We start from the raw sequence: 27,132 nt of genomic DNA on the forward strand, positions 1-27,132 counted from the left end.
GGATCGTAGACCTTCGTGCAGATTAGATGACAGCCTCATGATTTGGACTAGGCTGACCTCCCTCTTCCATCATGCACACAGTGTGGACACGGTGCTCAAATAGCCTCATGGAGGCTTTCTGGTGTCAGTTTCAGGTCATCTCACATTTCCTGATCCATGCACGGGTGAGTGAGAGGCAGGGAATCAGGAAAACACAAAAGTGAAGCCTTTGGGTGAAGCCTGAGCTCACTCTCTCTATTTTTCATAGTAAATGCTGGGACATCCAGAGAGATGGAAAACCTCACCTCTGGGAGCTCCTTCCTCCTCATGGGCTTCTCTAACATCTGGGAGCTCCAGATCCTGCATGCTGCACTCTTTCTGATGGCTTACCTGGCCGCCCTCCTTGGGAACATCCTCATCATCACCCTCATCACCAAGGACCATGGGCTGCACACCCCCATGTACTTCTTCCTAAAGAACTTGTCCTTCCTGGATCTGTGCCTCATCTCCATCACTGTTCCCAAATCCATCACAAACTCTCTGACAAATTGCAACACCATTTCATTCCCTGGGTGTGTTTCCCAGGTATTTTACTTCTTCCTCTTTGCCACAACGGAAGTAGCCCTACTCACAGTCATGTCCTATGACCGCTACGTGGCCATCTGTCACCCGCTCAGGTATGAGATCCTCATGAGCCATGGAGCTTGTATGCAGATGGCAGCCTACTCCTGGGTCAGTGGAGGTGTCAATGCAATCCTGCACACAGCGGCTACCTTCTCCGTACCCAGGTGTAGGTCTCCTGATGTTCACCAGTTCTTCTGTGACGTCCCACAGCTGCTGGCCCTGGCCTGCTCCTACAACATTGGGGAGCTAACGGTCATTGGACTGAGCCTGCTGTTGGACTTTGGCTGCTTTGTGTTCATGGATATTTCTTACATTCACATCTTCTCCGCTGTGCTGAAGATGCCCTCTAGCGCAGGTAGGTTCAAAGCCTTCTCCACGTGCCTGCCTCACCTCCTTGTGGTGACTCTATTCCTCTCTTCTGGCTTTTTTGCCTATTTACGGCCCCTGCCGCAATCTCCATCAACCCTGGACTTGCTAGTTTCAGTATTCTATACTGTAGTGCCACCCACTGTGAACCCCCTCATCTACAGTCTGAGGAACAAGGATATGAAGGTGGCGCTGAGGAAGCTGCTGGTGAACAGGCATCCTCCTTCCAGTTAGAAGGGTTGATCTCACAACATCACCATCTTTTGCCCTCTGACTTAATCACCTGCACCTCTGTAACATATTTGGCCATGATTTTGGACATTTACAGTAAGGAGCTGATGAGAATCAGGTCGTACTCATTACAGTGACACTGAGAAGCATCTCTGTGCCCAGGTCAAATGGGTGGGGACCGAGGCCTCTGCTGGTGAGTGGACTGAGGTATGCTGGCCTTTCTCTTGTCATCCCAGTGGAGCTCCTTGGTCTGTGACAAGTGGCACTGGACAGGATGGTGGGACACAGAGATAGAGAAGGCCTCTCCCAGGCAAAGTGTGGTGGTCCCTGGCAAGGGTGGGGTCTGGAACATCATGTTGATGATGTAATTTATTACCATCCTAAAGGGACTGTGTTGGAGTTGGCTACAGGGACATGAGGATGTAGGACATGGCCAAGCTAAAATGCCAGTTAAAACCCCTGATTTTATGTCTAGTGAAGGTCACCTTCTTTGGTCTCCCAGCCCCGATCCATGCTGGTTTCTGCATAGTTGGGGTGGTTGCAGTCTCAAGAGAGGAGACAGACATTAAAATTCAAATTTCCTATATATCAATACATATGCCTATAGAAATATCCAAAGGAGGCTTTGGGTCCAAGAAAGAAAATCAACAAACCAGAGACTTCACAACAGATGTGGTGAAGGAAGGCCACTGTACTTTTTTGAAAACAGGGATGTCTGAGCTTTTCTTTCAGGGATGAAGAGGCATGAATCTGTGGGGGAGGAAGGCAGACCAGAAAGACCAAAGTGTGAGCAGAGGCTGGAGGACAAGAAGGCCCACACAGCAGAGACAGGAGAGGAAGAGAGCCAGGTCTCCTGGGGGAACTGCAGTGAGCTTGTCTTCAAAGATTGCCAGGATTGCTGAGGGAAGAGGCTTGGGGGCCCCAGGTGCGGAGAGCACCATGGACCAGCTGCTGCCCTTAGGGAAAGCTCCACAGGCCTTTCAACCCCAGGTCGCAGAGATAGCCACCCAAGGGAAAGTCGGATGCTTGTCACCCCTGCTGGAACCTCCTCTCCGACCCGATGCCTGAGTGAGCACGCCTTCCTCCACTGGTCCAGAGATGGTCCGTGTGATTCTTCCTCCTCGGATCCCTTCAAAGGGTCACTTTGTCCAGTCAGATGCCTCTGGGCACTGCCAGCTGCTGCTTCTGGGCAGTTACTTTGGTTGTCATTTGACATTTCACAAAGCTTTTGACTTCCTCCTTAGACTGTGTTATTCTTGCGGTTTACCCACATCTGCAGAGTCCTGTGCCGTAGGCATTTGGCACGGGTTTTCATAACAAGTAAATTATTAACACATATGATCCACATCCTTTATTTTCTCACAAAATTTTGTATTGCCTCTGTTTTAAAAGTTTTTAATGTCTTGTTCACAATGTCAATCTTGGGTGTATTCTTGTGGAACAGAGTTTTGTTTTGTTTTTTTTTTAAGATAGTGGGCAGTCTGAAAGTTTCAAATTCCTTCGAGAAAACAAGTCAAAACCTATACATTGCTAAAATTAAAATTGCTTTAAAGTGCATTTACAGAGTCAATTTAATTCTCAACAGTCTGAGTCTAAAAATGTTCCTACAATTGCCATGAGGTTCCTTCTAATTTGTTCTGGGAGAAATGGACCATAATAACCCTTCTGCAATAGCTCTAACCAAAGTACAAGTAGCTTTATAGTGGGCAGCTGAATTTCCACAGGGACAAGTGATAGATATGTGAAATTCTATGACTAAAAAATGTTCATACATTTCTTTAAAGAATGCTTTGCGAGACTGGCTCATTCTCAAGTGTTTGGTGTGTGTCACACAGATGCTAGCATTTGAGAGGATCCCCAGGACTCACAGATACCCATCATATCTCCATGTATGACATTTTTCTTTTATAGTTGTGCCTCTTTTTCCTTCAAAACCAAGTAAACCTCAATTTTGTGTGTATTGAAATTGTCGGGGATTTGCACATTCAGGGTAGTTTTCCTGGAAACTTGTGAATATGTTGCTATCTATGGGAAAAGACTTTGCAGATATGATTTAGGTAGAAGACCTTGAGATTGACCATCCTAGATGAAGAAGGTTGGCCCAAATTCTCTACATAAACCTTCAAAGCAGCAAGTATTTCCCACCTGCAGTCTGAGAAGCATAGAGATGACAGCATAACCTACCAATACTGGCCTTTGAAGATAAGCAAGGAGCCCATGATCCAAGGAATGTGGGAAGCCTCTAGAAACTGAAGGAGAAAAGAGTTTGTCTTCTGGGACATACAGAAAGGAAGGTAGCCCTACTGATACCAGTTTAAAAAAAAAAAACTATTCTAAAAGCCTTTTTCAGGACCATTGAGAGGTATAAAGACTATCCCATCCAGGGAGATAGATCAGGCCCAACTTTCAATAAGGGGAGGATAAGTGAGGTTTATAGCCCAAGGGAGGTGGGCATGGAGCAGTTCTGTGCATAGAAAATTACTGGGATGAAATATCAGTGGTCGGGGGATTCTTGTTGGCCCAAGGGAAGATGATCTTTGCTTAAGACAGGCAGGGTGACAAGCTACCAAGGGTTGAGGATGAGAAATTTATATACACAATGGAATATTACTTAGCATTAAAAGAAAATAAAATTATGGCATTTGCAGGTAAATGGATGGAGTTGGAGACTATCATTCTAAGCGAAGTAAGCCAATCCCAAAAAAACAAAACCAAAGGCCACTCACTGATAAGTGGATGCTGAACCATATTGGGGGGAGTGCATGGGAAAAATGGAGGAACTTTGGGCAAAATGGAGGAGCATGCGGAGGGGGCATGGGTACAGGAATGATGGTAGAATGAGATGGACATCATTACCCTAGGGACATGGATGACTGCACATATAGTGCTACATTATATACAACCAGAGATGTGAAAAGTTGTGCTCCAATTGTGTACAATGAATCAAAATGTTGTCATACATATTAATTCAAATTAATTAATTAATTAATTTTAAAAATGACAGTATTAGAGGGAAAAAATGGGGAAAACTGGCGTGCAAGAGTAACATTGATTTTTAATATATAACAATATTTATAGCACTATTAATTTAAAAACTGATGACTTGTTAGCATAAGTTAATGTGGTGACCCTAATGATAAGCAAATATCTAACAGTTCTAACCATTTGAGATTTCTGACCAGATATTGAAAAAAATAAAACTTCAAATCTCTGGGGAAAAGAATTTTAAAAAGTGAGAAGATAACAGGAGGAGTTGAGTTCTCTCTGTGCAGACTCAGCAGCAGAATTCTTGGGAAACCTGAGCTCTCCAGTTGTGCCAAGGATGGGCCCAGTCAAGGAAAGGGCCATGGAAGCGGACCAGAGACCGGTCAAAGAGATCACCTGTGACACCTTCTTCATTGTTCAGAAGGGGGAACACACATCTTCTTTTTCTAAAGAAGATGGGCTGAAGATGTAATTCAGTGGTAGAACGCTTGCCTAGCTCGCATGAGGCACTGGGTTCGAGCCTCAGCACCACATAAAAATAAAAATAGACGTATCCATATACAACTAAAAAATATTTTTTTAAAAAGAAGAAAGATTTTCTTATTACAACAACATAAGATCATTTATTATTTGGCCTCCTTTGGTTCATCAAGCATCTGGTGACCCATTTGTCGAGACTTGGCAGTAGAGGACATTTGCTGAATGTTATGTTTTAGAAATGAACTCTCCCCTCAAAGCTCATGTGCAAGGTAATGCAAGGAATTTCACAGGTGAATCACTAGATTATGAGAGGTGCTACCTAATTGGTGGATTAATCCACTGATATGGATTACCTGTAGTAACTATAGGCAGGTGGGGTGTGGCTGGAGGATGCACCTTTGGGGTTTATATTTTGTTCCTAGTGAGCAAGGCATGCTTTCTCTCTCTCTGCTCCCAGTTCCCTGAGGAAGCCTCTGCCCAGATCTTTTCGTCTTTTCTCCCAGAGCCCCCTCGGCTTTCTCACCCCTTTCCCACAACCTCCTCACATGCTGTGAGGACCACATTCCCCATGCCCTAACCTCCTGGGAGTCCAGGAGTTCCTCAGAGGCAAAGGCTGCTTACTCACATGAGTGAATTTGAGATGGAGCAAGGGAATGTGGCCTATGGACATCCTTGGGCCACCTCTCCCAGGCTATGTTCCTGACACCATTTCCACCAAGATTGATATTTGCCTGGTGAGCAGCAGGGGGCACTGTGGCTCTTCCCAGGGTCTGTGCACTGGGGCTGCAGCTGCTGTGCAACCCTCCCAAATCCCCAGGGCTGGGTATGGGTGCCTGCCTCTGCTGACAGGGACTCACCAGCTGTGCCCCTCTGGACTGGATAGTCTCCTGCTCACAGTTTGCAAGGTCCCAGCAGCTGCTCCTCCTTGGCCTTCCCATGGGCAAGCTGAAGAACTAACCCCCAGCACCCTGTGTGTAGACAATCAGTCTCAGCATGGAGCAGAGATCACCAAGAGTGGAAATCAATTGGCATGCACAGCCCCTCTTCTTTCAGGCCATTGGGGAAAATAAGACAGACTTCAGCCAAGTAGCCCTGCTCTGGGGCTCCAGGGGGCTGATTCTACCATGGCCTGGACTCCTTCTTCCTGTGCTCCTCTTACACTGACAAGTAGGGACAGGCCTCAGAGACAGGGACAGGCTCAGCCTCTGTCAGACTTCTGCCTCAGACCACCAAGCAGTTTATCTCTGGCCTCCATTCCATCACTCCTGAGTGTCTGTACAGGTCCCTCCCCAGCCTGTGCCAGCCCATCACCTTTGAGTGTCTATCTGTGGGTCTCTTCCCATTCTCTACTGGTCTATCACCCCTGAGTGTCTGTCTGCAGGTCCCTCTCCAGCCTGTGCTGGTCCAGTACCCCTGAGATCTGCAGGTCCCTCCCCAGCATGTGCTGCCCATCACCCCTGAGTGACTGTCTGCAAGTCCCCCCAACACAAGCCTGTGCTAGCCCATCACCCCTGAGGTCTGCAGGTCACCCCACAAGCCTGTGCTAGCCCATCACCCTGAGGTCTGCAGGGCCCTCTCCAGCCTGAGCTGGCTCACCCCTCCTCCCCCTCTGCATCCCCTGGAGCATGGGCCAGACTTGCCTGCACCCGAGCAGTGGCCTCAGTCCTGGTGACTGAAGGATATGCAGGTTCCAGCCGAAGCAGGGAGCCCTCCCAGGTATCTCTTCAACTTTACATGCAGACAAGGCACTTCTCTGGATCCAAAGATGTGCAGGTGAGCTCAGGTGTTGTGTCGACCTCTGGGCTCTAGATGGAGGATGAGGCCACTGTTCCTGTAGCCCTCCAAGCTGTGCTCCTAGGATGTCATGGTGCTCCAGAGCCATGGGGCAGTGGGACCAGCTGCCCCGCACTCTCCTGGTCTGCTGCAGGCAGCCCTCAGCGGGCTCTAAGGAGGTGATTTCTGTGTCACATTAGACCCTGGTTTCCTTGGCAGAGTAGATCTGATAACTTCACAGTCCTTTAGCTCAAAATGTGGACTGTTCTATCACCAGCACCTGCCTGATTCCAAACTTCACAGGCAGGAATTTCATCCTTGGAGATCAAAATCTCCTAATGGACACTTTGGGAGTAAAACAAAAAGAAGTGATTCCACCTACTCCACAATCAGCCTTGAGAAATGACCCCAAAAGTCCTCTAAGTGCTTCAACTGGTTTTAGGAAAAAAAATGTCAACATGAAGAAAGAAACTGTTTCCTAGAAATAAGCCACCAGCAAGTCAAAAATAAGACTGTGTTCTCTCCAGTGTATGTCCTTGTCACCTTTGTTGGGAGCCACTTGGCTGTCCCTGTGGGCTTGGTTCTGCAACTCAGTTCTGTTCTACTGATCTGTGTACCATCTGGTTGGCTGTTTGGTTGGCTCTGCTGTGTCTGGAAATGAGAGATTGTGATGTTTCCCACATTCTTATTTTTTTAATTGATTTTATTTTTTAAATACACAACAGCGGAATGCATTACAATTCTTTTTACATGTATATATCATAATTTTTCATATCTCCATTTGTATATAAAGTATGTTGACACCCAATTCGTGTCTTCATACATGCACTTTGGATAATGATGTCCATCACATTCCACCATCCTTGCTAATCCCTGGCCCCCTCCTTCCCCTCCTACCCCTCTGCCCTATCTAGAATTTATCTATTCCTCCCATGCTCCCCCTCCCAACCCCTCTATGAGTCAGCCTCCTTATATCAGAGAAAACATTTAGCATTTGTTTTTTGGGGGGGATTGGCTAACTTCACTTAGCATTATCTTCTCCAATGCCATCCATTTACCTGCAAATAACATGATTTTATTCTCTTTTATTGCTAAGTAATATTCCATTGTGTATATATGCCACATTTTTTTTTTTATCTATTCATCTACTGAAGGGCATCTAAGTTGGTCCCACAGTTTAGCTATTGTGAATTGTGTTGCTATAAACATTGATGTGGCTGTGTCCCTTTTTAATCCAAATTGCTTTGGCTGTTTGGGGTCTTTTTTGAGCTTGTATAGGAATCATTTTTTTTCTTATTCTGTGAAGAATGTAAATGAATAAAATAAGAAATATTTAAGAAGAAAAAACTGAAGAAAAAAAAAGAAAGTCTCAAACACGGAAAACTAATACAAACTCACTGAGAAAAATGCAAGAAGTGTTAAATAAATGCAGAGGCCTGCTAGTTTATGGTTCAGGACACTAAGTGTGGTCATGATAAGGATCTACAAAATGTGAGGCCCCCTGTTTCCCCACAGAGGTCCCTGCCCAGCTTTGCCAGCTCCATTGATGTGGACCTAGACCTGAGTCCTCCCAGGTCCCAGGACCAGCCTTCTCAGGTCCTGCCTCCAGAAAGGAAGCACATCTCTGTCAGAGGGAGGAAGCTGGTGGTGGGGAGCCATGAGCTCATAGCGTCCCAGGGAGTGAGGATGCCCTGACTTCTAGACACTTGGGGATGCCCCGCCTTGAGGACTTAGTGCCGATGCCTGAATCTGACAAGCTTCATCGCTGAATATAAGACATTGCACTGACTTCGGGAAATGGGGAGAAAAATTTCAAATCCTTTTTTTTTTTCCTACTGAGAAGGAAAAAAGGGAGCAGAGAGGAGAGTGGGTGTTCAGTAGGCCCTAGTTGACCTCTTCTCTTGCAGGTAATTAGTTGCCAATCCCAAAATGCTGCAAAGACCTTGAGAATGAAAAAAAGTGCCTTTTTTATTTTTGGTAAATGACTTGAGTCATCCCTTAGCAGGTTTTAGTTGATTTCTAAATGCAGTCCTCCACCTGCCATTTCTGTGTGGCGAGAAGACTGTCTTCTAGCTATCTGAAATGCATGATATGTTCACCCCTGAGCGCAGCAGCCCAGAACTTACTCATTCTCTGTGTCTGGAACAGTGCGCCCACTGACCAACCTCTCTCCTCTGCCCCACCTCCCCCGCCTCTGCTCATCCTCGTTCTGCTCTCAACTTCTGTGAGATCAAGTGTTTCAGCTTTCAGATAGGAGTAGACCCGGAGGTCCTCGTGGTCCTGTCTCCCTGTGCCTGCTTATTGCACTTCACATCATGTCCTCCAAGTTCATCCTGTGGTCACATGTGGGAGGGCCTCCGCCTGTGACTGTGAGGCTGAGTGGGGATGTGGCTCAGTGGGGATGTGGCTCAGTGGGGATTGTTTTTGCCAGTTATGTTGTAAATTTCCACTCAGAATGACTTGGGAATTGAAGTTGTTTGTCATTTAGGGGTCACAGTTACCAAAAGAAAATTCTCCTTTTGCAGGAAGAAATGGTACATTTTTAGAAACAATTTGTTTTCTCAATAGGCAATCATGTTTCATATTTCATATCTGATATGTACTTGCAAGAGTCTCACTTTCTTTGTAAAAACAAATCTGAGTTTCAGAGAGAAAGGATAATGCAGAACATAAGTAGGAGAATCACAATTTGAACTTAGATAATTTAACATCCTGTACTTTTTTTTTTTTTGGAAACTTAGTGTGTAATTAAACCCCGTGTGTGCTGACACCATGTGCCATTCAATCATTTATTCAGCAGTTGTCTATATAGCCTTATATGAATACTTGAGCATAGGCATTATGTACTCAGTTCACTACATTTTTTTATACATCTGGCAGGTTTAAAGCCCATTCTATGTGCACATGAAACTTTTATTTACTGTAGAGTTGTTTCCTAATTGTTTATCTGTGCATACACCAATAGCTTCAAAGTTTAAAGAAATATGTGTCTGAAATATTAGCATCAAATTAGCTTTCTGATTCTGAGACTATTCCATTTCCTCTGGAGTGCCCTGCCTCCAGAGACGGGGCTGCGTGGAGGCCAGGGGCAGAAATAGAATATAACAGAGAAGAGCATTTGGCTAGAAGTTGTAGAGCTCCTGTCCAAGGTTCTCTTTGCTTCCAACTTGGTCAAGATGCTCAAGTGTCTGAAGATCAGTTGCTCTGAAACCAATATGCAGCACTTTAATACAAGGTCCAGTGATCAATCTTCACATTTACAGCCAATGATTGTTCACAAGGCACCAAGAACTCATTGCTTAAAAAGCACCAACTTCTCCTTGAACTGTGCTGGGAAAACTGGATATTCACCTGCCCAAGACTGAAATGGGGTCCTTGGGTAGAAATTCAACTTGAAATGGGATGAAGACTTAAACATGAGACAACCAACCACAAAACTAGTAAAAGAAAGTGTAAGAGAAATACTCCAAGGAATTATTTTTGGCAGTTTTTCAGGGGGAGGTGAGGAGGAGGATTTAATTCAAAAGCAAAGGCAGGACTAAAAACAAGAAAGAGACCAAAGAAATTGTATAGAATTTAAAAACTTCTGCATATGAAAAGAAACAACGTGGTGAAAAGACACTACAGAGAGGGAGAGCTTATTTAAGACAAGGCTTCGGCCCAGGATGGTGGGGGTGGATGTGCTGTGGGCCTTTGATGGGACCCAGCTGGGCTCCTGGGAGTACAAGGAACAGGTCCTTGGAGACTGTGAACCTCCTCTCTCTGTCTCTGCTGTGGTTCAAGACACGACCATCCACACTCCTATTTGATAGCCCTCCTTGACAGCTCTCACCAGGAGCCAAACAAATGCAGCCAACTGACCTTGGCCTTTGTTCCTAGTAACTGTGGACTGTAAGAGCCTTGTCCCTTCATAAGCTACTGTCGAGGTGTTTTGTATTGTAGTAATTCCAGGTTGGCCAACCCAGTTCAGACCCAAAATACACAATCATGGAAAACAATGACTCACTTGAAGTGTGGGCTGAACAGGGATCAGGAGTCCAAGTCTATATGATGAGTTCAGGGTCAGAGGTGTTGGGCAGGTGGCTTTGCTCCACCTGTTCTGTATCACCAGGTATTTCAGCATGGGATCCGAGGCCCTGCCTTATGTTGCCGCATTTGAAAGGGCAAGTCAGCAGCTCAAAGTCCCCTAGCTCCTTGGTTTCATTTTCCATCATGGGCAGAGTGGCCTCCAGCTCTCCCTCTGACGGTCCTGTCATCAGTGCCGCTGCAGAGGTGTGGCGTGAGCCAGACACCAGGGCTGCCGGTGCCCATGCAAGGATGGGGTCCGACTCTCAGACACAGAGGCACCTCTTGGGATGCAGCTCTGGCAAGCAGGCCTCGGGACCCTCCTGCTCTCACTCCTGCTTACCTGGCCAGGTGCAGGTGAGTGGCAAGGGGGACATATGTTCTGTGCTTTGTCCTGGACAGTAGCCTGGAAAGAACTGTATTCAACAGGACATGGCCAGGGCTTCAGTGCTCATGTCCTCTCCCTGACACTCAGGAACTCATCTCCGTCTGTCTTTTCTGTTTTCCTGTGCCTTCCACCTTTTCTGCTTTTCTTTAATTTTAATTTTCAACTGGCACATCATAGCCATATGTCTTTATGAGGCACATTGCAATGATGTAATACAGGTATGTGAACGTGATGAGCAAACTCTGATGCTTAGCATATTCTTTACCTCAAACATCGCTTCTTCACGGTGACAGCATGCAGCATCTTTTCTAGCAATCTTGACACAGACCCTCAACACTTCTCACATACTCCCCTCACTGGGCAGCAGAACACAGAACTCACTCTCCCTATTTCGTGCTTGCCTGGCAGTGTCTCCCTGTCACTCGGTCCCCACAGTCCCCGGGGCTCTGCTGAAGCCACACTGCTGTGCACTGCCCAGGGACCATCTCCTCACACCCCTCAGAGAGTGCCATCCTGTGGGGTCCATGGTCCTGTGCCTGGCTTTCCTCACTTAGGGGAATGCCCAGGTTCATCCTGTGCCTACACGGCAGGGTTCCCTTACCTCACTGTGGAGCCGTGTCCCTCTGTGTACACACACCACAGTTGCTGTCTGTGTCTACTTATTGATGGAGACTGAGGCTAGTCCCACGTCTAGGCCACTGGGAGTCATGCAGCCATAAACCCAGGAGCAGGCTGCCCCTCCACCATGCTGCTTTCATCTCCTTTGGTTGTGTACCTGGCATCAGGATTGCTGGATAGTAGGGGCAGGATCTCACTAAATTGCCCTGGCTGGTCTGGAACTGCCATCCTCCTGCTTCAGCTGCTAAGTAGCTGGAATTACAGGCAAGCGCCATTGCACCTGGCTGAGTTCATGTCTTAAATGTGAATTCATGCCTGGTGTGGTGGCGCCCACCTGTGATTCCAGCAACTTGGGAGGATCACAAGTTCAACCAGCCCTAGCAACTTATTGAGACCCTAAGCAACTTAGAGAGACCCTGTCTCAAAATAAAATATAAAAAGTGGGGGGAAGTTGCACAGAGGATGAGCACCCTTGGGTTCAACCCCTGCTAACAAGAACAATCAAACAAAAGTATCCCGTTCAATATAAAAACTGTACATTCACAAAAGTTGTGTGGAAGTTGGATCAATTGAGGTCACATGCAATGGGCAATGTCAACATAACTTAAAAAATATTCAACTTAAATAGAATATTAAATAAGAAGGTGAAATATGGTACATCTTACCAGAGAAAATCCATGTTGATTTTAATGAAATACATGCTATCAAATACCAAGATGAATTTCATTCATTGCTAGCAAATGAGAAAGACAATTGCAAACAAGAAAATTAACTTTGTAATAAATTTATTTCTAGTTGATACCTGGTTATTTTGTGGTGTTAAATATTTTAAAATGTATAGGTCCCTGCATAGTGAAGTGGCTAAATCAAGCTAATTAACATAAGAATTAACCCACGTGCTCATTACATTGGGAGGTGAATGTGAGTGTGCAGTTAATGGACTCAGTGGGTCGTACAGTGGATCTCTTGCGCTGATTTCTCCTGGGAAACCAAAGCTGCCTCCTTTGACTCCCAGCCTCCGAGCCCAGCCCCTGGAGACCCATGTTCTACTCTGGGTCTTCATGGGCTCCCCTTCTTTATGGTCCACAGGTGAGTGAGAGTCTGTGGCATCTTTCTTTTAGGTTCTGGATTATTTTACTTGTGATAATGTCTTCCACGTTATCCGTGTTGTTGGGAATGAAACAATCCCCTTTCTAAAAGACAAGACTTAGTTGTCCCTTGTGTGTCTACACCATATTTTAACCTGGTCATTCATGGATGGGCACTGAGGTTGAGTGCACTGTGGACCCTGGGGGACTTCAGTGATTGAGGACTTCAGGTATCCATCTGACACATGGCTTTGCTGTCCCTGGCTATTGTGCACCTGGTAGCAGGAATGCAGAATCACGTGGCAGTTCCAGTTCTAATTTTCTGGGCACTTTGTCTTGTTACCAAGTAGCTGTGCCAGCTCACAACCCCCTACAGTTTACCAGGGCCCATCTCCCCCGGCCTCACCAGTACTCACCTCCTGCCCTTCTGAGGACAGCCCTTTGACAGGCCAAGGTGCCTCGTGTTCAAGTATGCATTTCCTGGATCGCTGTGGGTGGCAAGCTGCTTCCTAAACCTGTCAGCCCTGCCCAGGGCTTCCTCTGAGATGCTTTTTCAGGTCCTGTTCCAACTTCACGTTGGGTTGTGTCCCTGCATGCTATCGACTTGAGTGGCTGTTCCTTTATTATGTCACCCCCTTACCAGATGTGTAGTTTTCAGGTTGCCTCCTTCCCGCGGGCTCTCCCTTCCCTCTGTTGATTCTGTCCTGGGCAGAATGCTTTTATGTGATGCAACCTCATTTTGCTTTTGTCCTCTGTGCCTGGGGCCCTGTGCTGGAAATCAGTACCCAGGGGAGTGTTGGGGAGCAACATTGTAAGTGTCCCTCTTCTGTTTCACAGTGTTAAGTTTTATGTGTCTTTATGGTCTGCTTGGGTTGATTTCTGCATGTGATTGAGATAAAGGTCCAGTTCTATTCTTCTGCCTGTGGATATAGTTGCTTTGGAAGAGACTGACTTTTCTCGTGGTATGTGGTTGGAAGCTTTGTGGAAACTCAATGGTCTGTGACCATGTGGAGTACTTCAACTTAGATCAGCCTGTGTGGTTTTGTACCAGTGCTATGCTGTGGTGTCAACTTTAGCTTGGTAGTAATATATTTTGAGGTCAGGCTCTGTGGTCCCACTAACTTTCTTTGTTTTCTGCTCATGACAGCTTTGACTCCTTGGGGTCTTTTGTGCTTTTATGTGAATTTACATATCTTTATCTTTTCATTTTTGTGGAAAGTGACATTGAAGTTTCCACAGTGGCTGCACTGACTCTGTGGATCACTCTGGGTACTGTGGTCATTTTAAGAGATTTTCCAATGGATGGCCTAGGGACCATCATGTTATGAGAAATAAAGTCAAACTCAGAAGGTCATGTTTCCTCTCATAGGCTGAAGCTAGAGAGGACAGGGGAAAAGAAAGGTGGAGGTGAATCTCCTAAAACTCTAAGGAACAGCAATGGAGGAAAGGGACCAAGGAAGGGGAGGGAGGGGAAGTGCTGAGGAGTGATATTAGACATACTGTGTTGTCATATTGTGTGCATGGATGAACATGTACCAACACATCCCATCAGTGTGTGCAACTACAGTGCACCAATAAAAACTGTGGGAAAAGAAAAAGAATTGATACGACAAAAAATATTTTCCAGTCCATGGCCACAGGATTTTTTTTAAAGAGTTTTATGGCTATACATAGTAGCTGGGTTCATCCAGACAAGCTCATGCATGCATGGAAATGGATTTTGGTTCATGATCCCACCTTTTCCCTCCCACCCTCCCCTCTCCCATTCTCCTTCCTGTACTCTACTAGACTTCCTTTAGCTTGTCTATTAATTTATATTTGATTTGGTTTTCATGTCTTCCTATCCTTCTCTCTCTCTTTTATTTGTTTACTGTAGCTTCTACACATGAGAGAAAACACTCCACATTTGAGTCTCTGAGTCGGGCTTCACTAAGTTCACTTAGCATATTCTTCATTTCCATCCATTTACCAGCAAATGGCCTAATTTCATTCGTTCAGTGACTGAGCAAAACTCCATTGTATGTACATACCACAATGTCTCAAACCATTCATCTATTGATGGGCATCTGTGTTGATTCCATAATTTACTATTGTGAATTGTATTGCTATAAACATTGGTATATTTTATTTGTGTGTGAGTGTGTTTTCAGTTTCCTTCATCATTGTTTGTAGTTTTCATTATGTACATATTTCACCTTTTTGACAAATTCACCCCTAAGAATTTTATTGTGATTTTTATGCTACTGAAACTAAGATTGCTTTCTTTATGTATTTTTCAGGCAGCTTGCTATTGAGAGTCTGTGGGGGAATACACACAGTGCTACTTGGCTCACATTGCATGAGCTTTTGTAAACTCTGGCTAGTTTAGGGGAAATTCCAGCCCAATGTGACATGTGCCAAGAGTTTCACATATGGCTAGGTGTCTCCCCAAGCTCTTGTTGATCCAGAAACAGTTTGGCAGTTCAGTGACCCCTGGACTGTGAGCCTCCTAAACTATGTGATGACCATGTCCTGGCCCCGTCAATGCTGCTCTTACAGGGTGGCGTAGCTAGTCCTCTTCTTGGGGTGCTAAATGACCATGGCACAGCCCAGGTTCCATGCAGACTCAAGTTAACTATGTCATAGAAGTGTCCCCTACAGTAACAGGCAAGGTGTGTCCCACACCTATCCCCATGTACCTTGCCCAGGTCAGAGGCCTCTGCCTTTTATGGATTAACTATCATGGTGTCCAGGTGACAGTCACGTAGGAAGCTGAGCAGCCTGGGGAGTTCACAGGAGATGTGGCTTTGGGCACATGGCAATTTCTTGGGAAATGGATGGGGGACTTCCTGGCTCAGGAAGGGACCTCAGTCCCAAGGCAGGGTGCTCAGTCAGCATGACCATTTCAGGGACTTTCAGGGGGTGCTGTGCCTTGTGCTGCTTCTCAGGCCTCTGAGCTCTGTGTGCAGCCTGTGGAGCGCTTGGTGCTGTTCTCCTCCCTGCACTGGCTGTTTCCTTCCTAGGCCTCAGCACAACCTGCAGACTGGGGTCCCCACTCCTGGATCAAGCGTCTCTCCAGGTCTGTAAGGCAGGCTTTGCAGGTGTGGAATCCAGGCCTCCTGTCCTTCACTCTTGTTAGATGCTTCCAAGAACACCTTAATGCCACCAAGACGGCCTCACCTTGCTCACTAAGAAGAAAAGACATCAGCTATTTAGAAAGAAGAAATTTCATGTTAATAACAGGAGCTTCCCCCCATGTTTACAAGAAAGGGTTCATGTTTTAAAAATGGAGGCTGAAAGTTGTGAGTTGGCACTTGATGTGCAAGGGGGTTATCTGCACACCAAAGGCTATAAAGAAAAATATGATACTTACATAAAATCATATAACAGGGAAATAATTAAAAATGAAATATCCAACAATCTCAAAACTTCTCTTTAATGCCATAGAAAAGTATTCAGAGAGCAATGAGCCTCTCAGACCACAGACCAGTTTCACTGACTGTAACACAATTAATTCTCTGACACTAGAGCAATTCAGAAAGAAGCCTGTCCACTGATTTAGTCCAGCCAACGTGGTGCAATAATCTCACATTCTCCAACAGGAAGGCCCCTTGTCCTAAGTCAGGGTGTGTGACAGTACCACGTCCCACATCTTGCTCATCTCAAGTTCCTTGGCCAGCGGCTGTCCCCTGTGCTTGCTGACTACAGAGTTGCTCCTAACTCCCTGACAATCAGGGACCAGGCTGAAAAGTGACAGAGACAAGGGTGCAGGGTCCCTCCCTGCCCACACCGCAAGGCCCCCTCCAGGTCCCCATGCTGTCAAAGTCCAGGAGGCTGAGGCAGTTTTTAAAAAAAAATCACACCTGCCAAAAGAGAAAGAGAAAGGGTTTACATTTCCAGAATTCTTCAAGCGATGCTCTGAGGAAAGGGAGGGAGGAAAGGGCACTTTTGATTTTGCCACCAGGCAGATCAAACATTGTCTGAATACTTGCATTTACATTTATCTTTTCACTTTTCATAATTCCTAACCTTAGATATAAGCTGTGGCAATGTCTTAGACTGTTTTTGTAAAGATGCTCTCATGCCTGTTTTCTAAAATGCAATAACATTGTATGTAGTGTTCCCTTTATTCGTCACACAGAATCGTGGCATTTAGTTGTTTCTTCACAGCACACATCGTTGTATGTACTATGTATCATATATTGAGTAATCCAAGGTTTAAACAGAGACCTTCAGATTGCTGGTGCTAGAACACTCTCTGAGCCTGGCTCATGACAATTCCCCATGCACTCATTGACTCAGTTTATGCCAATGTAAAATGAGGACCACACCCTGTAACTTTGCAGGTTCTGTTAGACTGAAATTGATGCACATGGATTTGAATTCAGTTCTTAGCCCCTGGGAAAGCACACCTGAAGGACCAGGTCTTTGCACCCACCCTCACATCCCGTGTTACCTCCTGAACTCACCTTGCCTTCCAGCGTCCCCTGCTCACTAGCTGGCCATGGCTCAGTGTGTCCATGAGCTGATCTGCTGCTCTCATCACACAGTCTCAGCCCCGCCTGCCAGCCCTTGGCCATGATGCTTTATCTTCCTGATTTCCAGGACAATTCCAAGTGATGGGACCTCGGTCACCAGTCATCGCCGTAGTGGGAACAGGGGCCGAGTTCCCCTGCCGCCTCAGCCCCTCCACGGATGCCCAGCACATGGAAGTCAGGTGGTTCCATGGCAACCACTCGGGCCTCGTGCACTACTACAGGGACTCCAAGGACTACCTGGAGCAGCAGCGGCCAGAGTACCATGGGAGGACGGAGCTCCTGAGGGAGAACATCACCAGAGGGCAGGTGGCCCTGAGGATCCACCCCATCCGCCTTGCAGATGAAGGGGACTACAGGTGTTTATTTGTAAGCTCCACCTACCACAATGAAGCACGGTTCCATGTGGAGGTCACAGGTGAGCCTGTCAAACAGAAGCTCTGATTCAGTTTTTATTGATATTCTGTTTTATCAAGAGCCATATTGATGCCATCGTGTATGGACAGAGTTGGGCTAAGCTACACAAATGCTAGATATGATGCCAAGAAAGGTAGAGATGTGAGGCTCTATTTTTGTCTTTCTTACGTTTTAATAGGAATCTATTTGCATCTCCACATGGTCAACATAATTCCAGGGAGGGAAGTGGAGGGATTCTAGCGTGCCTCATTTCTGATGGGTCCCAGAAGCCCACAGCCTGGGCTTTCAAACCCCACAAGGAGCCAGACAGAGGGAGAGAGACTCCACAACCCACCATCAGGCCTGAGTTCAGTGCACCTCACTACCATGCACATCCAGCACGATCCTGGGTGGTCTAATGTGGTGTTTCCCACCCTTGCCTTCTGGTTTACTTGGGTCCTGCATAAGTTCATGCCCTTCTGTATTGCTCCTGGTCAGATATGAACCCCAGGAAAGTATCTGTCCTGCCAGGTGAAGGAGGAAGGAAGGGTCCAGCTTCAGTGAGAGGCTGAGCCTGCATTAGCCCCCTTCACACACATCTTAAAGCCTCAGAAAGAGTTTTTGTATCTCCCTCCTCTCAGGGGGACCCATGAGAAACCAGCCGCCACCATCAGAGGGCGTTGAGCATACTGAGCTTCTGAAGCCAGGGCAGGTTGGACCTGTTCATCTCCTGTATCAAACAGGGGGCAGCCCCGATGCTCCAATCCCACGGCTTCCCCAAGTCAGGGCAAGTGCAACTGAGCTTTCCACTCAAGCATAAAGAGCAGGTAGAATGCTGAGGAAAACGAGGTAGAACTCATGTCAGCCTCCCCTAGAGCATTGTTGGCATGGAGCACTAGCTATAGCAATGAGTTCCACTGGGCTCCTTATCATGCTCTGGGTCCCCACTGTGCCCAAAGTGGGTTACTGACTTCCTTGTGTTCTCTGCGGGTGGAATGCTTGGTATTTCAGTAGCTATAGAGTTTAGGATGCAACTTTCACAGCACACACATGGTGAAGCCAGAATTCATGAAGGGCCAGGCCTTCCCAAATTATCACAGGCCTTCAGGGCCATCACGGTATAAATACTGGAATAGTAAGTGACAAAATATGTTTCTAAACATGAGATGCTTCTCCAAAGAAAGGCTTCTCTGCTGCCTACTTGAGGCAGCGTCCCTTGGCACACCTCCAGGCAGGCTGTAGTTTCCATCATGTCCTGGTGATGACAGTGGGAACCATCACTCTGAGAACCTGCTATTCTCTTTACTTAAGCCAGGAAAATGAAATAGCCTGTTTCTTCACCTCCTCCCTGTCTAGACCAGGTGTCCTGGGTTGAGCCTCTGGGTCACACCCACTGGACTCCACACAATGCAGCGTGGTGCTGGCTGCTGTGCCAGGTTAGGAGGCCTCACCAGAGCCCAGCTCCTGGTGAACCGCAGGTCCTTGGATTGAGCCTGTGGCCCTCTTCTCCAGAAGGCCTCAGTGTCCTGTGGTGGTCTAGGTTGTGTGGTTTCTGGGCCCACATGTCTTCACCTGCTCCTCCCTCCTAGAGGAGTGAAGTTTGGTTCAAGGTCAGAAATCAGTGCCTGCTGGAAATGTCATCCATTTGGGCAGCCCCAGTGTACTGTGTGTCTTAGAGAAAAGGTTCTCCCACACCTTGGGTTTAGATAGACCCCACGTGGTCCCCAATCTTTAACCATCAGTGGTGCTGCAGGTGAAAATCTTTGCAGAACCCCAGCCTTCGGTGAATTCTGAAGCTGAGTTCTTAAAGCCAAGGCTCATCCCTGTCCCACTCCCCAGCCAGCTTCACAGGAGCACAGATCCATGGACTAACATGTTGTGGGAGCTGCAGGCAGATGTTGAAATTCTCCTCTAGGAGAGAGGAAATACCACTTAAAGCCTTGGTGTCAAGTCATATCCTCAGTCTCTTTGCACTAGCAAAAACCATGGGTTTCCCCCAAGGATGGTCTCAAAGTTAATATCTCGGATTCTCAAAATATGTAACACAGGGGACAGTGGCCTGAATCAGAGAACCACCTTACTCTCTTATCCCCAGAAAATCTGGCACCTTGACGCCATGTTTCTATAAAGTCCTGCTAACTGAGCTCTGTATTTTTAGAATATACTAAACACAAGCCCATCTTTATTGAACTCATGAGGACACAGCCAGTGATGAGACACAGAGGGACATGTTTTCAAGTGAAAGGGCCAGGAGGGACAAGTGGAAACTACCCTCTGTTTCCTTCACTGAGCAGCCCTGTATGCTGAACTGTATGTTCTGATTATAGAGCCCCAGCTACTCCCTGGCTTCTCCAGCCCCTGCGCTGAGAGTGTCACCCATGTCCTAGGGAAAGGGAGCTGCTGTCCCGAGAGCTGAAGCCACTGGCTCTGCTGTGCTGCTCCATGTCAGCACAGGAAATGGGGCCGCTGGGCCGAGCAGGCGTTCCCCACTGCTTCTTAAAGCCCTCAGCTTCTGAAATGACCCTCTCCTGTTCAGACACTGAGGTCCCTGCTGTGCAGGACACCATGGGCTTGAACATTCAATCTTCACTCCAGATGTTTGTTTAGGGCCCAATTAGCAAGGCCTCAGGAGGTGACAAGAGAGGGTCATCAATAGACTCTCAGGGCTTCCATTAACAAATCACCACAAACGAGTTTGCTTGAAACAACAGAAGTTGTTTATTTATCTAGATTTATTTACATTTCTGGAGGCCTTCAGTTCAAATCGAGGAGTTGGAGAGCCAGGCCCCAAGGCCCCTGGGGAGAGCTTCCCTCTCTGATCCAGCTTTTGGCAACCCAGCTGTCCCTGGGCTTGTAGCTTCACCATCCGGTCTTGAACTCCACATCTGCTTGGCTAATGTCCCTGTGTCCCTAGGTCTAACTTTTTTCTCTTGTTAAAAAGTTGCCAGTCATATGGGATCAGGACCCACCCTAATCCAACTCAACCTAGTCTTTACCAATTATCTGAAAAGATCGTGTTACCAAAGAATGTCACATTCACAGGTATGAGGGTGAGGACTTGACCATGTCTTTATAGGAAACCGAACTCAACCCACAATGGGCGGGTTGACCCCCGGTACATTTGTTTGTATCTTATCATTTCTGTTAGCTAAGATTGAGATTATTCACTAACCTGCAAACGAGTGTCCTATAGCAGAGCTTCCTACCTCAAGTGCAGGGGTGTTGGGCACAGGTCTGCCGCAGCAGCTCACCTGTGAGGTTCCACAGTCCACGTTGACCTTGCACCCACCATGGCATGGACTCCTTCTTCACTACCAGGGATGTTTCCCAGTCTCCCTGCACTGCAGCCCCAGGAAAGAGGAAGGGGCAGGAGGCAGGGGCACTTCTCCTTAGAAACAGAGTCCACAGCACATGCAATTGCCACTCAGCCCCTGTGGGAAGCTCCAGGCCACTCCTAGCTCCAAAGGGGCTGGGGCATGTGGTCTCCTGGGTGGCCACTGCCACAGGTAGGCTTACCTTGCCCAGGTCTGCGTGGTCCAGAGTGGCGGCTGCTGGGTGCAAACTGCTTTTCACATTTAAACCTAATTGACACTAAGTGACAGGCAAGTCCGTGCCGCAGTTCAGCCAGGCACGTAGTGCTCCGCAGCCTGTGCAGCAAGGGATGGCCAATCTGACGGAGGGCCCCGACCATATCCAGGAACATAGTGGTGAGCTCCTCTGAGAAGGGCCAGGATGAAGGCCTGGAGGCCAGATGTGGGACTCCCGCTGGGTCCTCATCACCACCAAGGGCAGCTGCACAGGCTGCTCCTGGATTGATAACGAGTTTGGTGTCCAGTTTTCCAAATAACCAGATAAAATGATTAGTATGGCTTCAAAGGGTGGAAAGGAAAAATAAAAAGGACGATAGGGACTCGTATGTTAAATGTTGACATGGGTGATTTACTTTATTCCCCCTAAAGTCCTTTGTGGCCAATATTTATTTATGGATTGATTGATTAGTTTTAGTCCCACTCCCAGTTTACAAAGATGACCAGCAGACGTAAGTTCACACCACTTGAAGTGGCTCAGAACTTGAAGAAGCTGTGTCTGCCTCTCTTCACTTTCCAGGCTCGGGGTCAACCCCTCATATTCATGTTCAAACTGACGATGCCGACGGCCTGAAGCTGACCTGCACATCCATGGGGTGGTATCCAGAGCCCGAGGTACACTGGGAGGACTCTCTGGAGCAGCACCTGACCCCAGCCTCAGAAACCAAGACGACAGATGGAGACGGCTTGTTTGAAGTGCAAACCTCCATCATGGTGGACAAGAGCTTGAGTGCAAATGTGTCCTGCTTCATAAGGAACCCTGTCCTCAGCTCTCAGAAGGGAGTGTGTGTCTCCTTAGCAGGTCAGTGCCCTCCGCATCATATTCTTGAGATCTGGCCATTGAGAGAGAGGGTGTGGCTAGCAAAGGCCCACCACAGACAACCCAGAAGGATGCAGCCATTCACCAGTTTGCAACTCCTCCTACCCAGAGAGCTAGGAAAACATGTCTTCTGTCCTGTTTTATAATTCTCTCCATGGCAAAGAAATGCCATTAGTTTATTTTACAAGAATATGAATGCCTGCATGTGTGAAGGCATTCAGAGAGTAAGGGAGCATTGTAGGATACTGCCAGTTCTCTCCTCTGACCATCCAGCCCACTGCCCAGGGAAACCACTGCCAACAAGTGCAGTGCAGTTGACATTGATGAATTGAGGGGATCCTCTCCGTGTCGCTTTCCAGCTTTGCAGATTTGGGTGAGACTGACCTTCCTGTTCCCAGTGCCCAGGTGTTAGGGAGCAGGAATGAGAGGGTCTCCCCATAGAGTGTTATGAGGTTAGCTGATGCAGTCATGCCACCAGCACAGAAAGACCCCACAGGCTCTACACCCTCCCACAGTGACTGTGCAGGCATGAAGTCTGCCCAGATGGTTCAGTGCACAGTCCTTTAATAGGAAATGTCTGGATTTGAGGTCTGCAAGTCTGCAGAAGGTGCTCCTGACACCCCATCTGCTTTGGCTCCTGCAGGGTCACCTTTTGCTACCTCCTCTCTGCCCACCTGCAGGTCCACAGCAGGGCTCTGGACATTCACCCTCCTGTTCCCTCCTCCTCCCTGTACCCAGCTGGATGCCACACCTGCATGTACAGACATTAGCATCGTCCCCTCTGGGAAGCCATGCCTGAGGCATTTGTACCAAGTTTCCCACTCAGTGTGCGTGACTTTGGTCATGCACGTCATCGTGGGAGGGTAAGCCCCTGAAGACACTGGGCTTATTTCATATTCCTCCTCCTTATTCCTCTTTCATATTCCTCCTTCTTAGAACAGTACTAAGGAAGGACTTTGGGTCAACACTCTTTTATGCTTTAGTCTGGGAAGTCACATTTGTTTGAAAAGTTGGAATCATAAAGAAGACAAGCACTAATGTCAGAGGAGTAAATTACTTTTTTTAAAAAGTATTAATCTTAATAACATAAGCTCAGAGGAGAGCAAAGGGATGGAGCCTCCTTCTCAGAACTATACAGTGGAGAAAGGAATAGACATTTAACAGGAAATGATGAGCTGGGATTACAGCCGCAAAAAATTATAGTAATACAGAGTTTTTGAAAATCAAAATGTAGAAGATAAAACAGAAAAAGAATATAGTTCTTCATATTTATATGTTGGAAACAATTTATGAGTAATAGTTTCACAATTGATTCATTTATAAGCCTTTTGCTAAGATTTAGATCAAGGTAATCCATCAACAATATTGTCCTAAGGCCTTTTTTGAACCAATCTTATTAAATACAAGGTGTTGGCAGTAAAGGTCCCCTATGTAAGGTATGACAGGTGATATCGATATGCACATGCATTGTGAAGTGATTGCCCTAATCAAGCTAATTAGCATTTATCAACTCACATATTTATTATATTTGGTGTGTAGTTAGTGATGTACTCTCTTACAGAATTCCAAGTATACAGGGCTTTATAGTTAAATATAGTCCTTCAATGAGTGGCCTTGATGCTTCTCTTGAACCGACCCATTGTTAAAATATTTGCCCAATAGTCACTTTGAACTGCTGGCCATGGCCATTCCAGAAGAGGCCCTGAGGGGAAGTTGAATTCTGTTTCTAGAGCCTTGAACAGGAAACCTATTTGCCAAAACATCACAACCCCTCCCTGATCCTAGAGAAGCTCCCAGGACTCCTCTGCACTGTTACTAGGATCACAAATACATATATGTAAAAGTTAATTGCATAGAGAGGCCTCGTGACAAAGTCCCTTAGGAATGACCTAGTAGGGGGGAGAAGTGGACAGAAGGAGAAACGTGGTACTTTTGAAGATATTACTTATTAAAAAAATAATTACAAGTCACAAATACAGAGATGCTAATGTTAGTTAAATAATAATGGAAAGGTGGTCAATGGGGAAGAAGTCAGAAAGAAGGAATTGGTCTGGGTGTTCTGTTGTCCAGTAGAATGACGATAGATGATGATGAAGTACACCACAGTTTTAAAAAGCTAGCAGAAAGGTTTTTGTATGTTTTCACCAAGAAGAAATACTATTTGAAGAGAGATGAATGTTAACCCAATTTGAACACTAAACACTGCATATGTGTATCAAAACTTCATATGGCACCCCATAGATATGTAGAATTTGTGTTGATTTTAAGAAATGTTCTTAGTACATAGGTGGCTGAAGAATTGGTTTTGTATCTTCACTGTGTTTAAAATTTCTTACAATTTTTTGTATAAATCCTCTGTGTCTCCATACCTCTGGAGTCGCAGGGCAGCAGGAGTCTCTTCAGGGTCCCTGTTTCCTCGGATTACCAGGAGAGGGGCCCAGAGTGGGAAACTGGGCCCTTCCTGACAGTGTTCCCAGAAGGACACGTGGTCCAGGGACCCTGAGAGAGTGTCCTGTTTTGCAGAGGGCTTGTTCCCCAGCTCCTGCACCTGGATGGTGGTGCTGGCCGTGCTCGTCTCTGTCCTGGTCCTCACTGCAGCCATCTGTGCTGTGTTCCTGCTTGCCAGGAAAGACAAAGGTGAGTGGGGACAGACGGAAGGACTGCTGTGCAAGAAAGTCAGGAGTGGATGAGGGGCAGTCTTCAGAATTAAAACTGAGAAAGAATAACCTGAACAGGAAACAGAATTCACCTTCACCTTCTGGCCTGCGTCTTTCTCAGATGACAGGTTTCCTCGTTGAGGCAGCCACCTCGTCATGAGAATTATGTGTGTGTCTATGGGATTGTTTTCAGATCTGTCACTTAAATAGTTGCATTCAAAAACTATAACCTCCTATGGATGTATGTGTCTGTCTGTTTGTCTATTTATCTGTCTCTCCATCCAAAGATGGCCAAAGGCTGTGGTGTTTTCTCTTAGCAGAACCCCTTAGTCAGCTTTAGGGCATCTTCTCCTGTCCTCAGAGTGCCAGTGTTTTCTAACTTTGAAAGGTGCATGCTGGATCAGGCTCGGGTGACTCCTCTAGGAACAGTCACAGGATTTTGACAGATTTAAACTGCACTCAGGCCAGGGCTGCATGCGCCTGTCTACCTTTTCCCAGTCTCCAAAGAAAGCATCTCCTGAGAGAATTCAATTCCATGCCCCGATTCTCACTCCAGGTGGGCAGTGCTGGGATTGAAGCCAACTGTTGGAAACCTGGGTAGCCCAGGGAACTGTGCAGGATGGGAACCAACTGCTCATCCGTGGGCAGTGAAGGGAAAACTCTTCTCAGAAAGAATCACTCCCAGGAGGGCTGGAAGAAGAGCTGAGGCCTTGCCTTCCAGCATGTCCCCCAGTTTGTTGGAAGGTTTCCCTCCATCAGCATCAATGCCAGTGCTGTCCAGGCCCTGACCAGCCCTCCTGTAGGACCAGGATGTGGCTGCCTTAGACCCCTCTATTGACAGATGCTCACCCCATTGCAGTATCCTGAGAGCCAGCTGCACGATTTAATTCCCCTATTCCTGCAAAGGGAGTACTCATAAAGGGTGGACAGAAACCAGGGTGGGAAGAGATGCCTGCCCTGTGCACGTGCTGCTCTTGGGCCTCCAGTCCCTGCAACGGACATTTGACAGAGCCCTGCCCAGAGTGTCACATGGCTTGTCCCAAAACATGATGTTACTAATGTTGTGCAACTTTAGAAGACAGGTTTCTTTTTAATATGGAGAGATGTTTGAAGGAACCAAAAATAATATTTGGAAGCCAGAAAAGAATCCAATAGAAAAATATAAGAAGAATGTTGGTTATTGATCAAATAATTTGACAACATGTCTGATAATTTGGAAAATTTTTCAAAATGTACTACTTCAATGTCACCAGTCATCATTTATTCAAAATATCTCATTCAAATTACGATCTTCACTGTTTCCCTTTTGTATCATTTTAATTCGATAATTATATCAGCTTGAACTACAGAAAAATATCAAATAGTGTGTGTGAGTGTGTGTATGTGTCCAATTGTTAGGAGCATATATCCAAAACAATTGCTTAACTACCCTGAATAAGCTGTTTTCTTAAGATACATTGTTTTGGGTCCACATATGCACTCTTTCAGCTCAAACAACATTATCCCAAAGTGTGTGGAATAGGCTTATCACACTGATTTATCATATAAAGGGGGAAAAGGAATATTTACTCTTATTAAGTTGGTTCTACATAAACCAAATTTGAAGAAAGTATAGAAAGTAGTTAAATGTAGAGAGTGTAACTGCATAATATTTGTCTAAATTAAACATTTTTTTTTAGAATGAAAGAGATCCCTGTTAGTATTTATACCAAAAATGAAATAAAATGAGGACAGCCTGGGGTTTCTCAAATTGGTTTCCATCACCTCTCTACTTAGGAAGGGCTTCTGGTTTTGGGGGTAGAGTAGCTGGGCACAGGTTTGAGGGAACCCCACAAAGTGTATCTTATTATGTATCCCTTTGATTTGGGAGTCACACACATGCATTACCTATTGAAAACAATCAGAAATAAAACTTAGAAAATAAAAAAGAATGATTTGAGCCAGGTGTGGTGGTGCACACCTGTGGTCCTAGCTTGGCAGGCTAAGGAGGGAGAATGGCTTGACCAACCTGGCAACACAGTGAGACCCTCAAGTCAAAAATGACTGATTTATCAAGGAATGTCTATATTCATGCTGAAATGTGGGCATTTATCTGTTAGCGTGCATTAATTGGGAAGCGTCCATGTGTCAAGGTGTCTGGAGAAGTCAAGGGCACAGGCAACACAGGTGTGACTCTAGTTCCTATGGGGAAAGTAACGTTTCCCACTTTCTAAATTTCCTGGTGCCTGGCGTGAGGTCCAGTCCAGGGATGCTGCAGTGGTTGGGACCTGGTCTGGTTACCACCAGGGCCCATTGTGTTCTGCTTGGTCCCCAGGGTTGTACAACAGAAAGGCGGTCAGACTTCTTAACTGAGCTAATGGGAGGACCTTAGGTCACTGAGAGTGTGAGGTGGTTCTCACGCCACCCATTGCTAGTTCCCTTGAGAAGTTTGCTAAAGAGGGAGCGGGTCTGGGTCCTCCTCCTCCTTCTGTGTCCTGCACATTGCTAATGGGATTTAAAATGCTGCAATCTTGGTGAAAAGCAGCCTGGCATTTTCTCAAAAAGCTGTGCACAGAATTATC

The 27,132-nt window shown here is 46.4% G+C and overlaps 2 protein-coding genes across 2 annotated transcripts in view; both read left to right on the top strand.

The window, feature by feature from the left end:
* The first annotated feature begins 270 nt into the window (after positions 1-270).
* On the top strand, positions 271-1,203 carry LOC114083905 (olfactory receptor 14A16-like). Its single transcript, XM_027925143.2, has one exon. The coding sequence runs from the start codon at positions 271-273 to the stop codon at positions 1,201-1,203; it is 933 nt and encodes a 310-aa protein (XP_027780944.2).
* Positions 1,204-10,650: 9,447 nt separating this feature from the next.
* The window catches only part of LOC139705839 (butyrophilin subfamily 1 member A1-like), a 32,774-nt gene continuing 16,292 nt past the window's right edge, over positions 10,651-27,132 (top strand). The window contains exons 1-7 of the mRNA XM_071612741.1: positions 10,651-10,860; positions 12,505-12,598; positions 17,182-17,529; positions 21,104-21,214; positions 21,615-21,896; positions 22,558-22,777; positions 24,454-24,551. Of these exons, the coding sequence (XP_071468842.1) occupies positions 10,651-10,860; positions 12,505-12,598; positions 17,182-17,529; positions 21,104-21,214; positions 21,615-21,896; positions 22,558-22,777; positions 24,454-24,551 (1,363 nt within the window). The remainder of the gene's footprint in view (positions 10,861-12,504; positions 12,599-17,181; positions 17,530-21,103; positions 21,215-21,614; positions 21,897-22,557; positions 22,778-24,453; positions 24,552-27,132) is intronic.

The sequence above is a fragment of the Marmota flaviventris genome, chromosome 5 (genome assembly GCF_047511675.1).
Source record: "Marmota flaviventris isolate mMarFla1 chromosome 5, mMarFla1.hap1, whole genome shotgun sequence".
Classification (NCBI taxonomy): Eukaryota; Metazoa; Chordata; class Mammalia; order Rodentia; family Sciuridae; genus Marmota; species Marmota flaviventris.

What these genes read in the sequence shown, in the direction of transcription:
- LOC114083905 (XM_027925143.2), top strand. Translation starts at nt 271, where the DNA reads ATGGAAAACCTCACCTCTGGGAGCTCCTTCCTCCTCATGGGCTTCTCT.